The sequence below is a fragment of the Pongo pygmaeus genome, chromosome 4 (genome assembly GCF_028885625.2).
Source record: "Pongo pygmaeus isolate AG05252 chromosome 4, NHGRI_mPonPyg2-v2.0_pri, whole genome shotgun sequence".
In the NCBI taxonomy this organism is placed as follows: domain Eukaryota; kingdom Metazoa; phylum Chordata; class Mammalia; order Primates; family Hominidae; genus Pongo; species Pongo pygmaeus.
Genome location: NC_072377.2, coordinates 106,978,505 through 106,996,613, shown reverse-complemented (window position 1 = coordinate 106,996,613; position 18,109 = coordinate 106,978,505). Strand labels below are relative to the sequence as shown.

The 18,109-nt window shown below is 36.2% G+C and overlaps 1 protein-coding gene across 50 annotated transcripts in view; it reads right to left on the bottom strand.

The window, feature by feature from the left end:
- PAM (peptidylglycine alpha-amidating monooxygenase) overlaps positions 1 to 18,109 on the bottom strand; it is a 275,240-nt gene that overhangs the window by 91,337 nt on the left and 165,794 nt on the right. For all 50 annotated transcript variants that reach the window (XM_054489035.2, XM_054489037.2, XM_054489041.2 and 47 more), the window contains 2 exons: positions 11,393 to 11,478; positions 9,917 to 10,000 (listed from right to left, as the gene is read on the bottom strand). In XM_054489035.2, the coding sequence (XP_054345010.1) occupies positions 9,917 to 10,000; positions 11,393 to 11,478 (170 nt within the window). The remainder of the gene's footprint in view (positions 1 to 9,916; positions 10,001 to 11,392; positions 11,479 to 18,109) is intronic.

Below are 18,109 nucleotides of genomic sequence, written 5' to 3'. Positions count from 1 at the left end.
ATACATAATGGCCATATTTAGGTATTAAAATAAACAGGTGTCCCATGGAATCAACGAGATGACTGAGGATCATTTGTCTTCCATACTAAAGATGATTAACAAAGTTGAAATGCAGCAAGCTAGAGAATCAGAGAGCTCACAGTTATGTGAAGAGACTGGCGAGAGAAAAAAATACTGCAGGATAATAGGCTTCTTTCAGATCATTTGGGAGGTACTAAATAGTCCTAAAATCATTCACATGACTCACATCAAGCTGCTTGTGTATAATGAAAGTTAGAGAAGAACATGAAGAATATCCGATTCCAATTCTGAAATCAGTGGGATTATCAAGCAACCTGATTTAAAAATATCTCTACATGATAAGGGAAATGGATTACTTCAGACATGAAAATGAAAAGGCACAAATGAGATGAAGTAAACCACTCTGCTCTTTATTAATATTAATTCTACTGTGCATGAGTTCATTCCACTTCATAACTACGGCTCAAAAAACTTTTAAAAACAGCGACTCTATTACTTGTTTTACATAGTTAGAGCATGAACTTTGTTACATACACAAACTAGAAATCCAATATGAATTAAATTGTTTTGGTTTTTAATAGCACTGGACTACCTTAGGCAAGTCATGCAACCTTTCTGAGCATCAATCTTCATTTCTGTAAAACGGAAGGGTGAGGCCTGATGATCCCTTTTAGTTAGGTTGTTCTCATTCTGTCACTCTGAACTCTGTTCTCTGTCTCTGATTTTAAAAACGAGTGCTTTATAAACAAATTGGTACATGACGCATAACATCCATTTTTTCAGAAGAAGGAAAAAAAAGTCATGCTTTCCTGTTCGTCAGTGCCTTCTCAGCCCATTTCAACCTCTTCCCCTTAACTGAAAAGGCCTGAGAGGCCATGGCGTTTTGTGCAGGTTGAATGTTACCTTCTTGCCAATCATTTCTCTTTCAGATTTGGTTTCATGGACCTCTTCCTTTCCATTTCTAGTGTCTGTCACCACATATATTCCACTTTAAAATAAAAAATGTAAAAAAATGAAGGAATATAAATTATTTTGGCCCATTCTTCAAAAAGATATATCTAGATCAAGTGTGAAGAAGGAACATTTTTGCACCTGTATATGGGGAGGGGGATCTCTGAGAATGTCAGATATGCATTGTAAGTGGCTTCATTTGGATTTTAAAGAATTTTAAAATCCAAATGCCAAATTTTGTGAAAAAGTTAAGAAAATAAATTCTTCTTTGAATTTCTAAATGAAATAAAGTGCTAGAATAACCAGACAGTAATTACATGCATTTTCTTCTTTCAAAGCTCCCCTTTTCTTAAGAGAATTGAGATTTAATTAAACTTATTTTGGTAAATGCAAATTATTCTGCTCATATCCTAGGCCCCAGGAGATTGCCCTGACATACCTCTTTTACAGGAAAAAAATGCAGGAGTGACTTTAATCCTTACTAGGAAAATTTGAGCACCAGTTGTCAAAGTTTAGTTTGCATAAAAATCAATGAGGCAGGTTGTTAAAATTTCAGAATCCTGGGCCCAGTGATATTCTAGTAATACATTGGCTCTGTGAAAAAAATACACACTACTGGTGTGTATATATGTTTATTACAGTTTTTACTGGCAAAAATGTGCAGCAGTTTATAAATAATAATAATAAAATATACAATACTTTTCATTATTAACTCCATATAAGCAGTTGACTCTCACACAATTCTTTCCTTGACTTTTGCTCTACTTTTTATAGCCCACTGATGGTTGTAATTGCCATGAAGTAGTTCAGACAACAATGCTTGTTAATATTTTTGTTTCACTAAACTCAAATATGAATAAATAATTTCTTTGTTCGAATGCCGGAATTTATTGCAATTCTGAAGTCTAAACAGCTTTGGAAGCCTGAAGTTTTTTCATTAAGTTTTGGCAGCAAAATCTGACTTGAATGAATGTGATGATATTTATGTTTTATTCCTTTTTGTGTGAATATTTAAACATTTGTTATAGAAACATTAGTGTATCTAATTAGGGATGGTGCCCCAGATTCACAAAGGTGATAGAGTACATGATTTATTCAGTTGAATACCTTTCAAAAATATTAAAAGCTCCTAAATGCAGACCACATCTGCTCCCAAGCATTTGGATAAAGGTTTGTGTCCCTATCCCTATCAAAGCATACCAGAGAAATTGGAAATGGGAGTTACGGAGAGAAAAAAGGAGAGTTGGCAGATGACATGAGTATCACAGCCTTGAGAATAAAGAAGGAAAACTGAGGTAAAAGTGTATCCTTCCTGGAACCATATTTCTGACACATTTCTGGATCTCCCAGGGATGAGGCTTGTTTCAGCAGGGCTGCTGTCTCTGGAGCTGAGAACTTGGAAACACGATATGTGCTCTGGAATGAAAGATCATGGTAAGAACTAACATTATGGTCTATTCTGGAAAGGGGGTTCAGATTGATGGCTGATGTACATGCCAGGGTCCTATTCAGGGAAGGCCAGGATGAGTGCTTAGATGGTGCTATTTATGTCTCCCTTCCAGTGTAGAGACTCAGTGGCTTTTGGATGTCTATGTCAGCTGAGGTTGGAGGAGCAGTAACAACACCCTCCCTCCCATATTTGCAATTTCAAAGGAGATTCTTAAACATGGAAAGTATTCCGAAATACTCTAAAATACATAGGCTTAAATACCCTGGCCCATAGTATTGCGCACTTCGCAGTGGAGTGAGTGAAAGTAGGATTAATGTGTCTCACTGGAAAGCATGTAGGAGGAAACTACTTGTGCAGATTGAGAGAAGACAACAGGGAAAGCAACAGGGAGCAATCTTTGATCCAGTTTCCCACTCTCTCTGCAATTAGGTATCAGGAAGTTAGGAGCACTCTGATGCTTACACTGAAGTCAGAACAGCCTGCTTTATAGTGGAATGAAATAATTTTAAGCACAGTTACCTTGCCACTGATCTCTGCTCCATCTTGTTCAAAATGCATTAGCAAGGGATTTTTCCTGTGCTCACAATTTCAAAGCTTTTTCTAATAGCTTCCTGGCAGTAGTCTTCTAAGAGGCAGAGATACAGCTGGAGTCACAGTGGAATCAGAATTCCTCTGGAGTCCTCTGTTTTCTCTTCTTCCTGACATGATTACCATTCCTGGCTCTTCACTCTACTACTCTTTCAGTTGTGGTTAGATAGGAATCCTTTGTATGTATATATGTGTATTTGTGTGAATACACAGATGCACACCCTGTAGTCAGGAATATCCACCTGTCTGGAACTAAGCTATGCAGAAACCACACCCGAGTGGATCACAGCCAGCATGGAATAATGCAAGAGAGCAAGGAAAAATCAAATCTGATGGTCACAAAGTCCAGGCTGCAGTGTTCCCATGTTTTTATTGTATTTTTTAATCCCCATTTTCCAGATGATCATGTTTTTATTTAAAAAGTTCCCCATAAGGGCTGCAAGCCAAAGTCTATTTATGCTAACTGATAATATGAAACTCATCTAGATTCCGTATCTAACTGATAATATGAAACTCATCTAGATTCCGTATCTAACACATAAATTTAGAACAGGAAGAAGGGTGCCTATATGATATCAATCCGGTAACTTGAAACATCTAAACTAGGTGTGATCTTGCCTGCTTTCCAATCCCCTCTCTCGTGGCACTTAACTTTGTACTGGCTCGCATTATTACGGTTATTGTTTTAAGTGTACTTATGCTCACTGGACAGGGAACTGTATGAGAGCAGAGTTTTGTTCTTACTCATCTTTTCCTCCATGTAGTGCGTTGTGTGAATTAAAATGAGTTGCAATGGTAGCTTGACAACAAAGGAAGCTACAGAAAATACAGAAGAACAGATAGGAGATGGCAATGAGCCCAGTTACATGGAAAAACTCTACGTACTCCTAAAAACTGGAAAGAAATCATAGCACAATCGTTCATATTCACTGGGATATCTCAAAGTTATGAAGAAAAGGGAGAAGGGGATAAGGAGAACATTCATTGCCAATCTGTTCTGTGTCAGGCACAGCTGCAGGCATTTAACATATACCATCTAATTTAACTTCCTAAGACACATAATATACTCTATTTTTATATATATTGAGATGGAGTCTTACTTTGTCACCCAGGCTGGAGTGCAGTGGTGTGATGGCTCACTGCAACCTCTGCCTTCCGGGTTCAAACGATTTTCCTGCCTCAGTCTCTCTAGTAGCTGGGATTACAGGCACACACCATGACAGCTGGCTAATTTTTATATTTTTAGTAGAGACAGGGTTTCACCATGTTGGCCAGGCTGGTCTTGCTTGAACTCCTGACCTCAGGTGATCCACCTGCTTTGGCCTCGTGAGATTACAGGTGTGAGCCACCGTGCCCAGCAAAGACACATAATATATTCTAAAATGACTTCTATCCAAGATGTTTTAACATTATAGTACTTAAAGGGTTAAAACCTTAGCATTCTGGAAAATTTGGCTATTGAAAACAATCATCCTCTGAGGGTTCTAACTAGAGCTTTATGATGTGATTTTACTAATATAATCCCCAAAGTTTGGAGATTAAACTTCTTAGAGCTTACATAAAGGAGAGTTGAAAATAGGATCTCCAGACTGTATTCATTTAATTTAGAATATAAATATTAAACACTCACTCTAAGGAAAGTGAAACTTTTGGCTATACTTCCAGGAACATACTAAATGTGCAAAATGCAGGTGTACATACAGGGCTGTCAGAAAGGCATGGAAACAAGCCGAGAGAGACAGAGACAGAGAGAGAGAGTGTGTGTATGTGTGTGTGTGTGTGTGTTGTTTGTTGTTAATAATATCTGCTAGTTTTCCCATATGCGCCAAGAGCTTAATGACAGTAAGTGGATTATAGTTCGGAAGTCTTGCCAATCCAAAGACAATCAGGGTGATACATTTGGGAAGAGACCCTGACCTTCATTCTAAGAATATCAGTTCCAACTTCAATAGGTGAGTGCACAGGATCTTCAATTTGAGAAATGAGTTATTGTTGGAGACTAGTAAGCTAATGCCAGAAATTCTAAAAATGAGAGGAGAGTTTTCTTAAGATTCCCCTAGGCCAACACATCTAGAAGAAATGTGGCAGCATTCAGCAACAATCTCAGGAGAATTTTCACTTCGGAACAAGACTTTGCTGAAAAAACTGGTCAAAAAAAGGGGGAGAGGGAAACCTGGAGGAATCCCCAATTCTCACTATTCTGATTTCCTTAAGGGCAGAAAGTTGGTCTTGCAGTTTATCTTTGTATAGCTGAACTATGAATAACAAAAACTGCTGTGGAGAACACGAAACACAGCTTAACTAGGAAACTTCTACTGGCAACGTGACACACTCAAACAGTTCTGTGTCCAAAAATAATGAGAAACTGCAACATCTTTGAAAAGTAACCACGTCCTTTTCATATTATGTGTAACTAGATAAAAGATTGTATTTAGGGAAATTTATCCTTTCATGAGGACTATAATGATAATAGCTAACATTTATTGACTACTTAACCAGGTACCTTTATTTATATAAAGGTATGGTACATTTACGATACCACTACGATACCATTTTACAGATGAAGAGAGCAAAGAGAGGTTTAGAAACTCAGCGAGGGTAACGAAACTAGGATGTGCCATTACCAGTCTTCCTGGACTTAGAGTTTGTTCACCAAACCTGGTACCATACTATCACCTACATGGGACATTCATTTCCAATTAGAGTACATTCTATTTCCTATGGAATATTAAGTTTTAGAAAATTTAAAAGTCTATACATTAAAAAAAATCATTCTGGCCTTCCTAAGCTGCAATCCTAGCTCACTCTGGCCACCTACAGCCCCATACTTTCTTCATAAGGTAGTAGCTTTTCCATGCACTCAAGCCCAAGACTGAGCGGCATTAGGAAATGAAAATCCAATCAGGTTACTGCTTGACTGAAGAGCATTCTGAGTGCTTTAGGAATCGAGTCCTAGCAAGGATCTTTATGGCTTGCTCCCCACCTTTGACCTCTCTTCTAATTTCTTGCCACTTTTCCCTTGCATTTCACATTCCAGCAATGTCAGATGACCCAAAGTTCTTTGTGTCTAAGATGCTGTTTCACTCCCGTGTCTCTGCATCTACTTTTACCTTTGTCTGGAACTTGACTTCCCTCCTACTCTGGCCTGGGAGCTCCTGATCACCCTTCCATACCCTGCTCCGGGTCCAACTTCTGGAAAGCCTTTCCCAGACTTCATACCTCTCCACTTTCAGGTATACTTGTACACTCCTGTCTCTCTGCAGACTTCAGATCCAGTATGCATTATTATTATTGCCTATAAACACACTCCTTCTGTGCTTGTCTCACCTACTAGAATATATTAAACTCCTACAGGCAGGAAGACTAGTATACCCAGCACTAGTATAGGCTTGACACTATGGTAGATATGGCATTTAATATAGTTGATTGTTTCTAAAGGATTATTTTACAGCTTCACGTTTTGTGTAATTTCCAAAACACCGAACAAACAAAAAACAAAGTAAAGCAAACATTTTATGTAATCCTATAGAACTCACCCTAAAATCACAGCCAATCTTTTCATACTAAGGAAGATCACAGTCTAAAACAGGGATGGTCCAATCTTTTGGCTTTCCTGGGCCACTTTGGAAGAAGAATTGTCTTGGGCCACACATAAAATACACTAATACTAACAACAGCTGATGAGCTAAAAGAAAAAAAAAAATCACAAAAAAAAATCTCATAATGTTTTAAGAAAGTTTATGAATTTGTGTTGGGCCGCATTCAAAGCTGTCCTGTGGCTTGCAGCTTGGACAAGCTTGATCTAAAACATGCCCAGGTATGGCTTCAGGTTATGCTCTCTCTGATACTCTACCACATTCCCACAACTTTTAGAATATATTTTGCCTTCATTTCTGGTGCTTTATTAAAGAAAGATCCTGTTTCTCAATTCTCTAAAACATTCCCTGTGTGGAAAAATGCTCATACCCTTAAGCCAAACATTTCCCCACTTTTCAGTAGAATATAATAATTTCCTAGTAGTGTTACTCTGCTTCAGATTTACAATTTATATACTTTAAAATATCACCAATAGTTTTAAAACCACGAAATAAAATCTTCCCTGACAATGGCACCAAAAGCAGTGTTGTGATTATATATGCATGTATATAATTGTGTGTTTGTTTATATATGTAATATGTACATAACATATATATTTAATGCATTTTTGATAATTAGAAGATATAATGATGTCATTATTTTCCACTTCTAGGTGCATCTGGAGGTAAGTATGAGATCACAATACGGAAGCTTCTGAAAGCAGAATACATTCCTATAGTAAATCAGGCATATAGAGATTCATATTCTTTTTTTGGCAAGAGGTGTAAGTGGGAATGCAGTACACTAACTGGAAGGTATTGAAGGAGTTAACAAAATGCTTCTATTTGTGGAATTTAAGCATGTAATTATAAAGGCAATGTCATAACATTTTAAAGGAAAAAAAAATCACCCAATCCTGCCTTTCTTATTCATCAACCATTTCCTTTTTTTCTTGGGCTTTACAATCCTGGTAAGCATACATGAATTTTATATAGTCTGTACTTGATCTTATTGTTGGCTATTTTTGTTGTTATACCATTTATTTAACCAATGTCCTAGTGAGGGCCATTTGAGAACTTTCCAGCTTTTCATGTGCATGAATAACTAGTAGATAGTTTTATTTTTAAGAAAAAAAATATTTCTTTAGGACAGAAGCCTAGAACAAGATTTTAATACTATATATTAAACACACATGAAATGGTAAAAATGCTTTCCAAAACATCATACTAAATTTATAAAGCCTCCTAAAGTGCATCAGATTCATCCAAATGCTGGACAATTTAATATCCACCCCTTTCCAATTAATAAATATAAAATGATATCTCATTGTTTTAGTGAGATTTGATATTTTCCCATGTTTTTACTTACTACTCTAAATAAAGCTTTAGGGACCTGATAGTATCTACTGAATGAATTACATGAGTGAAATTTTGCTTACATTTTAATAATATTACAATAAGTTATATGAATTATAGCACTAGTAATCTTTCTACCCCATATATCTTTTCTTTTAGAAAAACTGTTTTTAAGAGAAAATAAAAAATTACTACTGAAAAGTTAAAATTTCTTATCTGTCTCTTACAGCAAAGAATAATTATATGTTTACATATTAAAATATCAGTACTTTTACTATCCCTAGATTAAACATAAATTATAAAACAAAATTAACTCCTTATAAGAAATTCAATTAAATTATTACAGTAACATATTTTTAAAAACAAGCATATATCATGTGTTTTCTCTGGAGCATCAATGCAGTATCTGTTAGGGGTCCTTACAACACTGAGGTGAATTAGATTGAAAAGTGAAGTCCAGGGTTTTATAGAGTGGAGAGATCAAGGTTTGCGGGAACCTGTACCAGTATGATGAGCTACTTTAGTTGCGGTGATCTGGAAAGGCCTGCTTGCCTTTTTTGAGGAAATTAAAGCCTTGTCAATACTTTGGAAGTCAGCAGTCTCAGAATCTGTCTGTTTTACTGAAACCAGCATGGTCAATTTTTAGAGCAGATAATCTCTGTCTTTGTTCCCCAAACACAAACATTATTTATTTCTTTGTTTTCAGCAAAACCTTCTCTCAGCACTATGGAGAGTTAACAGTTTATGTTCTATTCCAAAAAATGGAAAGTTATTTGTGTATAACTCAAAGCATATTTTTAATCTAAAAATAAGTTTTATTTCTAAGTTAGGTTCATAGGCTGGTCCATTTATATATATATTAATTTATATATATTTATTAATGCATTAATAAATATATTAATTGATAATATATTGGATTGTAGTACATTTTCAATGACATAAAATCATTCTTTCAACACCATTTTCCAGTGGGAGACTGTATTTACTGTCCTTGTTCTGAATGCTGACAATCTATGGTCCTTTCTACCCCACGGGGCTCTCTTAGCAAAGGTCCTAAAGGGTATTTCATAGGCAGAGATGGACATCTACTTCCAAATTTAGTTGCTGGAGAGATAGCTAATGTATTTGGAAAGGGAAACGTATCAGGTTATTTAGAAATATAACGTCAAATTAGAGAATTCAGGAGAATATATATAAGTCAGCAAGACATAGTGGAAAAGCAAACAAGACAAGGAGAAACTACTTAATATTTACACCTGTGACCACAAGAGTGTGAACCCGAATGCAGTTGGAGTTTGACTAAATGCAGCAGCAGGAGTAACAAGCATTGATCTTGGTTGCCTTGGGAACAGGGCCCCTTCCTCATGCTAACGATCTATAATAAGGAAAGGGGCATTTAAATAAAGTGCATAGCGATCACCAGTAGAGCAACAGGTGTCTAGGGGAGTGTTCAGCATTATCTAAAGGGTGGCTGGGGTCTGTGCCTTACAGCAGTGGACAATGGATGAGTTCATGAAGTGCCAGGTATGGATAGATAAGGAATCGACATGAGCCTGAGTGTTTGAGAACCTCTTCGGTATTGCAGAACCTATAGACTCTCAGTGGCTTGCTCAGAGCAACATAAATATAAACAACCAGTACCTTCCTATGCTTTCCAACAGTGTTGCTTGGAATGATCAGCACTCCTAATAAGCGCAAGAGCAGGCTGATAAAACAATACACTAGAAGACGAGAGCTCTATAAAGTCAGCATAAAAGAAAACACAGTAGGATGCACAGGTGCATAACAGAAATGACTTCTAAAATAAAAGTCATTCCTTCAACGGTTCCAAATTAAAGGAAACAAAAGCTGTTGTCCCCTAGTGGGCAGAGGGTGTGGGCAATTTTTTTTTTAAGACGTAGATAATAGTTTGTGCATGTATTTTAAACAATACAGTACTAGAAGTTTTGCTTAGTTCCAACATTTCAAAACTTACCTCTGAAAGCACTAATATCCCCATAGTGTACCTGTAGTACAAAGTATTTACTTCCAGTCTCTCCTCCAACTCTGAATCCAACACCTAAAGATTTACAAAAAAGTTAATATATTAGAAATGAGCATCTAAAATGGAGTTAATCTCAAATTGCTGTTCTATGAAATCCAAAGGAAAATAAAATAACATATAACATATAAATTATATTATATGAAAACTGAAATATACCAGACATTGACTGATAATTTCTAATATAATCTGTCATTATAATCTCCTCAAAACTATGATGAAATTCTATTCATAGTTCCCACTTCAGAACCAGAGTAATCACTTACACTTTAAGAGGACAATTCACTCATTTTGAAAGAAACAGAACAAAACAAAATTCTGTCTCTATTGATTATTTAAAAGATATACATAAACCCATTCTCCCATTTTGTTTTGTATATATTCATATTTATTTTATTTTATGATTGAATATAGGAAATAGACTTCTTAGGAGCATTTAAGTGGCATTACTTTTCTTCTGCTGTGAAAAGAGGTATCTACAAAAATGTCATTGAGGAAACCAGTTACCAACTAGATTACTGAAGTCCATTATCTCAGTGAATTTTTGGAATCCAACTATTCTTATTAGTCTTACTGTTAATAAAGCTTGCTAGTGAGCTTTAAAAAATCTACAGAGAAAATATTTACAGGCAGAAGTATACTTTTTTTTTTTTTTTTTTTTTTTTTTACAAATCTCCTCTACCAATGTATCTAAATCTGTCAACGAATCTATGACAGACCTCCCTGTTAGTTTCAAACTTGTTTGGTTGCAGCTGCCTCATATGGAGAGAATTCTGAGGCTCATTTGAAGTGCAAGAAATCAGACATCATTTAATGATGATGGCAATGAGTAAGGGAGGAAAGAGAGAGGCATGTGTATCACAAGATCATCCATGAACCAGGACAGACCTATTCTGTAACAAGACCCACACACGCCCTTTAAGAAATATCCAGGTAATAAATGAGAGTCTGGTAGTACACTCACACATTGGAAGCTATGTACAATTTAGAGGTGCAGTCAGAAAGCCAGCTGAGGTCTGGCATCACATTAGATACCTAGGTTCCAGGACTGTAAAAAATTCTCTGCTGAAATAGCAATTTATTTAATTCCTAGCTCTCTTGGCTCATGAAATGTGTCTGCTGTCAAGAACCAATGTGCCTTAGGTCAAAGGTGGCTTGAGGTATCCTTGGTTATTTTCTAATTTTATCTAAACTGTTGTGTGGGCAAACTACTTACCAAAGAGAGGCAGAGAAAGAGTAACTACCTAAATGAAACCTTTTCAATACAAAACAGGTAATGCAAGTACTTTTACTGTGAAGCAGCAATATAGAACACTGTCAACACTGGTTAGAAAGGACTATAATGAAAAGTACTTTGGAAACAGAAATTAAGCAGCTGAACATAAGACCACCCAAGAGGCTCTGACATACCTTTGGGGAGCCGGGTAGGGGGAGCATTTCTTGCCCAGGCATACAGAATATTGGCTTTATCTGTACAGGTTCCTTCATCACAAAACCTGAAGAAAATAAAAAGTAGTATAAATGAAGATTTAAATAGTGAAATGCACAAATTGCTCCCCATGGTGGGAGGTGATGGGGGAAGGTATTTGAAACCAAAGTACATCAATATATCATCATTGTATGATGTTAGCTTTAAGATCCTAATAAAGACTGGAGCAAAGAACTATTACTGTGTGAAAACAAAGCACATAAAAGGGGAAACTTTTTTTTTTTTGCCTGATGTGAAACAATCCTGTGAGGGAGATACATAATTTTTACTTTGATATGTTCATATATGGAATGTACTCTATGTAATCAGGTAGAAAAGCAAACGAGCATTACACAGACGGTCTGTATAAACCAAAGCTAATGCAGCAGAAATCTGGACTAAAAAAAGTGTCATACACATTTCCCCTTAGGCGATCACTGTTGTCAACAAATCTGGCCAAAGCAACAAACAGTGCCTACCATCAGTGGGGTGAGCAATACAAGTGTGTCCCTCTTAAGAGTTTTTTTTTTCTTTTTTTTTGAGATGGAGTTTCGCTCTTGTTGCCCAGGCTGGAGTGCAATGGCACGATCTTGGCTCACTGCAACCTCCGCCTCCTGGGTTCAAGCGATTCTCCTGCCTCAGCCTCCTGAGTAGCTGGGATTACAGGTGCCCACCACCATGCCAGGCTAATTTTTTGTGTTTTTAGTAGAGATGGGATTTCACCATGTTGGCCAGGCTAGTCTTGAACTCCTGATCTCAGATGATCCACCTGCCTCGGCCTCCCAAAGTGCTGGGATTACAGGCTTGAGCTACCACGTCCAGCCTCTCTTAAGAGTTCTTGATCTTATATATGCATGACATGACGTTTTGAGTTTATGAATACTGGAATGCATTAATAAGTTGTATCATATTGTGCAAGTTACTTAATTTTTTTTAAGTTACTTAATCTTACCAAGCCTTAGTTTTCTCTCATGGAAAACAGGGATAATTACACTTACATCACAGAGTTATTCTGTAAATCAAATGAGACTTTATAACCTTCAAAGTACTATTCTAGGGCAATTATTTAACAAAACATTCACTTTATCTGAAGATTCACTGTTGACAGAGAGTGTTGCAGGGTGAAAAGAACACCCAGGCAGAAAGACAGATCTGGAGTTCAATTCTAGAACCACCCCTTAGCAGCTCTGTATCTTGGGCATGTTTATAAGCCCTCAAAGGCCCAGTTCCTATATGGAAACCTCTGTGATAGGGCTGTTGTGGTGATGTGTATAAGGCACTCAGTGCGGTAGCTCGGATATTTGGTAGATCCACGTTAATAGATGGTAGTATGTCTTACTCCAAGCCACACCTTTTTTTCCCATTACAATATCTCTCTTAGCTTTTTCTATTATTGAATTGGATTTAATCCAAACACTGTTAGGCTACATTTTTATGTTGATTTGTATATTTGTGTTTTGAAAACTGGGACCAAAAAAGGTGAGCCAGGCGTGTAGGCAGATCTGAAAAGCTTGAAGACTATAAAGGACAAGGACAAATACAGCTTCTAGGTACGGAAGTTGGCTCACACAGAAAAAAATGTACACTGCCCCTGACCTGGATGGGAAGCAAAGGCAGACTGTGATAGATTCCTAAATAGGTTAGAAACTGAAGCCAGAAACACAGAAAACACCCACATTGCACGTATGAAAACCACTGGTAAGAAGTTGCTTCAGACTCAGAGGCAGGGACTCTTACCGTGTTTTCTGCTTCTAGCCAGAAATGAGGTTGGAGGATAGGCAATGAGTGCAGACAACTGTGTTATCTGTCTGAATTAAGGGGTGAGGGACACAGAACCAGGAGGTCTTGATAAGGTTATACTTAGCAAAATGATCTTGCTTCTATAAATCAGGCTATAGAAAGAGATTGTGTAATGTGTAATATAAAATACATCAACTAGTGGTTTCTTACTGTTCACTGTCAAATACAATATACTTATGATGATTGATCATTACCATGTGAGAACTGTACGTTGGAAGAAATGTCTGTGACATCCCTGTGCCAAGTGTGCTAAAAGGCTCAGGATGTTGGATGATGCCCAAAAGCAAAATTTTCCTTTCTGGCCTCAGCTATAATAGTTAAAGAAAATGATATTGTCAAATGTGTTGAACTTTGTATCTCACTGCTGTGAGCCACTAAAATGTAAAGATTTGGGTGGCAATTTTCATAGGTTTCAACAAAGATGATAAACATTACAAATGCCTATAACCAATGTGATGACAGTCTTAGGTTAAACAAGATAACTGTTTCCTCTGATATGGAAGTTGATTTTCAATGGATGACTAGAAAGAACCAGATTGAAATATAACAGAGAAAACTGGCTTAGTAACTTTTTCTAAGTTACACATTTGATTACGTCATTTGTTGGCTCAAAATCGTTCAAGTGCTTCCCAAAAATAAAATCAGAACAAAATCCAAACCTTGTAGCATAACACGTAAGACCTTTCATGATCTAGAAATTGTCTCCAGACAACACCCCCATTTTAGTCCTGCCAAGTTGCTTCCAGTTTCCAGTCTTCCTTATTTCCACTGCTCTCTTTGCCTGAAATATCCCATCCCAGCTCTCTGCCTGAAAAACTTGTATTCACTTTCTCCTTCAAGATTCAGTTCAAGCCTTCCTCCTCAGGGAAGTGTTCTCCAACCCCCACCCACCTTCCATTCCTTAACTATAGCACTCCTCATCCTAAGTGTCAGCTTACTTCTCTCTCTCCACCCAGACTGTGAGGACTTCGAGTAAAAGTATGTAGGATAATATCTTCATGCTGAAGTCCCAGCATGAAACAAATGTTTGGTGAAACTTACCTCTCGGTGAGTTTTTAACTTTCCATGTGCAGACACTAAAGAGCTGAATTAGCTTAAATTGTATTGCACTCTCAACTTCATGTTATAATATTTTATTGAAAAAAATTAGATTAAAAATTTAAAATATAAACACCAATAAATTTGAATTATTGTTTGCATAGTTTTTTGAACAAATCAGCTTATATAAGAACACTGCCAGCAGGTTGTAATTTAAAGTTGAATAAGCTCAGAGAGTTTAAGTAACTTCCAAAGGTCAAACAGCTAAACCATGACTCAAAGCTCTGGCTGTCACAGTCCCTTCTGTCTCAATTCTTGACACTGATTTATGGGCAGAGAATGATATTATGTGGAGATAAGCTTTGATTACTACTGTCATCCTTGAGCTAAGTTGCAATTTGTGCATGCAATTCTAAAATCAAATTTGAGACGAAATAAGTTGTTTGTGACATATTCACAAAGAGACAATGATTTTATATTTTATTCTCTTATCAGGTCTGGTAAATAAGAGCTTCAAAGCAAACATTGGTTTAATTTTTAAAACCCTGTTTTACAATAAAAAATATATTAAACTCAAGACTGAGTAAAGAATGACTCACTGGAGGACACTGGGGCATTGGAACTAATCCTAAAACTCAATGGGAGGACTAAGAGGAAAAACAAAAGGGCGAAAGAACTGAGTTCTATAACTGATAACATTATCAGAGTGGTAAACATTTCCATTTCCCATTTTAAATGAAAATGGCATCATATTTTCTCCATGTAAAATGACCAAAAAGAGAAAGATGGTATAGTATATTTTGGCTTCCCAAAAAAAAGGACCTATGGAAGTAGAGGGAATTTTTACTATTCTTACTAGTAAAGAGAGCCTTAAGGCTGGGAAGCAATGTAACTCTTGATCAATGGCTGTTGTAATTTCACGCCTTATCAACCAGGTTTCTTTTTCTTATCATTCTAGCAGCTTCTCCTATAAGGCTCCTCCAGACTAAGTCGATTAAATTGTGGAAAGGTTCACATAGCTCCCTTGTGGTTTCTTAGTATTCATAGTAAAAATGATGAGAATTAACATTTGAAAATAAAACTAGTCTGGATTCTTGGACCTTTCCTATAGAACCGTTTTCACATCTAATCCACGGGGAAACCATTCAGATGGCATGAATATTTTCTGACTGTGCCAAGCACTGAAAGGTGGTAGCTTGTCATTTTGAATTATCCAAATACAGCATGACTGACTGTTAAAGTACTCTCTGGTTGTATCTGTTAAAGGCTATTTAAAATCCAAGGTTACTCAGGGAAGATCAGAACTGATAACTCATTTCTTCTTTTGGCTAAAAAAAAAAAATAATTGTCATGCCCTCAAGTTAAGTCTATATAGCCTTAAATTCCAATTTTAATGCATTATATATCTAACAGAACCACAACCAGGAAAACTGATCTAAAGTTAGACAGTTTTTTAAAGAAACATAACACAAAATCAATCGCATGAGGGGATGGTCCTTACCTTTCAAAATGCATTCAGTATGAGTCAGATATTCAAATACTATTACCTGCTCTATAAACCCATAGAATATTTTCCCAAATTCAGACAATCCTATGTGAACTTCAATGCAATGGACAGACATTAATATAGTAATTAGAAGGATACATGATGAAAAAGCAAATTAGAATGGTGATTAAGAAATATCAGCCTGATAAATAGCATCACAGAAACTACCCACTGTTCCTTTGCTCCAATAAGGTTAGACAGGCAGTAAGTCCATAAAAGCAGAGTGTGTGTCTGTTTATTCATACCAAATTCTCCATGCCCAACAAAGTGCTTGGCACATAGTGAATGATTTATACTTTATTAATAAATGAATAAACATAACAGCTATCCCTTCTACATGCCAGACACTACACCAAACACATTACTTATATTACCTCATCTACCCTTCATGATGGCCCAATCAAGCTGCCGATGATTAGTAGCTCAATTTTACAGATGAGGAAACAGACCAATACAGGTTACATCATTTAACCAGTGTTTATTACCACTACCAAGTAGCAGAGCTGAGATTTGAAACCAAGATGTTCTGATTTCACAGTTCTGGATCTGTGCTAAATACAATGCTGCATTATAATATTGCTACTCTATTTAACATTAAGTACTAGTCTTGTGAGGAAAAATGCATTTGTTTCTGTTGAAACAGTCAAAAGGGTTCCAACTATAACATTCTATTTTATTAAAGTTGACACTAGTCTACAAAGAGTTGGGCAATTTCTAAGGAACTCCTATTAACACCTTTAATCCAAGTACCTTAATATTATTAGCCAAGGAACATACTCATTGGTGACTGGAAGTTAGAACCAGAGACCAACTGTGTTTTAAAAATTGATCCGTTATACTATCCCAATATGCAATATGATAGGAATCTATTACAATATTAAAGTGGAAAAAGGGAATGGATGCTATTAATTTTAGCCTATTGGTAATTTATGTCTAAACATTGCTACTGCACTGAATGACACATTTTACAGTGCTTAAAACAAGAGACAGTGTAGATTTGGGAGATTCTGTTATTTTTATTTATACTGACAAGGATGTTACACATATTTAACTTTAGAAGTTTCCTACGGCAGAAAAAACAAAGAGAGGATTGCAGAAGACACACTGAATCCTGCTGTATATAGTGTATGGATGACAGGGGCCAGGATACGGAATAGGAGCATAAAGACAGCACATGCAAATACTGTTCTCAACCAAAGAATCATTATCACTGGGAGGGAGGCAACAAAGCTGTGGGCTTATTTGGAAAATAACATCACCTTTAAAAAATAGTCATTTAAATAAGTACCCAAGCAGAGTATCTCTCATACAGGCATCTCTATATATATATATATATAATGTTTTATCTCCTTTTTCGTCTCATCAGCAGCTGTAACCCTGTGGAGATAGTGGCATTTAAAAAGACACAGCAGGTGGTTAATAAATAGAAGCAGTTGAAAGGGATTTAAGCCAAAGCTTCATAAGATGGTAAAGCACTACTGCTTTAGCTTGAGAATGATTCCCAGTTAGAACAGCTGGAAATAGCCTCATTTAACCAGCTGGGATTTTTTTTCATAAAAAACATCAAACAACCTGTAGAAGCCATCTTTGGTTTGTTAAGATTAGTTGGTCCTAAGTGTCATTAGAAATAGGTTTAAAATCAAATATTAATAAGAAGAACTAAAAATAATTTTAGCTATGCATAGAAGATCACACCAAAGTATAAGACTGGATACATAAGAAGCCCAGTTGTTTTAATCATCCAATATTTTAAACACAAAATCTTGGGGTTTGCAATCCTAAATTGCTTTAAAACCTATGTCCTGTGCTCAGCAGAATAAAAAATGCACAAGCCTACAATCTCATATTTAAAAAAGAGAGCACTCCAGAATTACCCCAAATGCCAACACAATTTGTATAAACAAAATATCATGATTTTCAAAGCCTGAAACTCTAAGTAGCTAATCACTTATCATTTAAAAAATTGATTGTTAACAGTAAAAACAGAATGAAGTAATTCATAGAATAGATGAATACAATATTTAAATTTCCAAGATATCCTCAAAATTTACTTACTTTAAATTAAAGAAAACTGGGTAATTTAAATATAAAAATTTACTTAAATAGTAAATTTAAGCACCTTCATTTCATTTTATTACTGACTCTAACAACTTCAAAAGAGCATCTGCTCACTTAGAGCTTAGTTTAGGCTCATATTCAGCTAATAAATCTAGGGAACTTAGAATTGTCATGCTTTGAATTAAGTCTATAGAGCACAAATAAAGTGCAACAAATC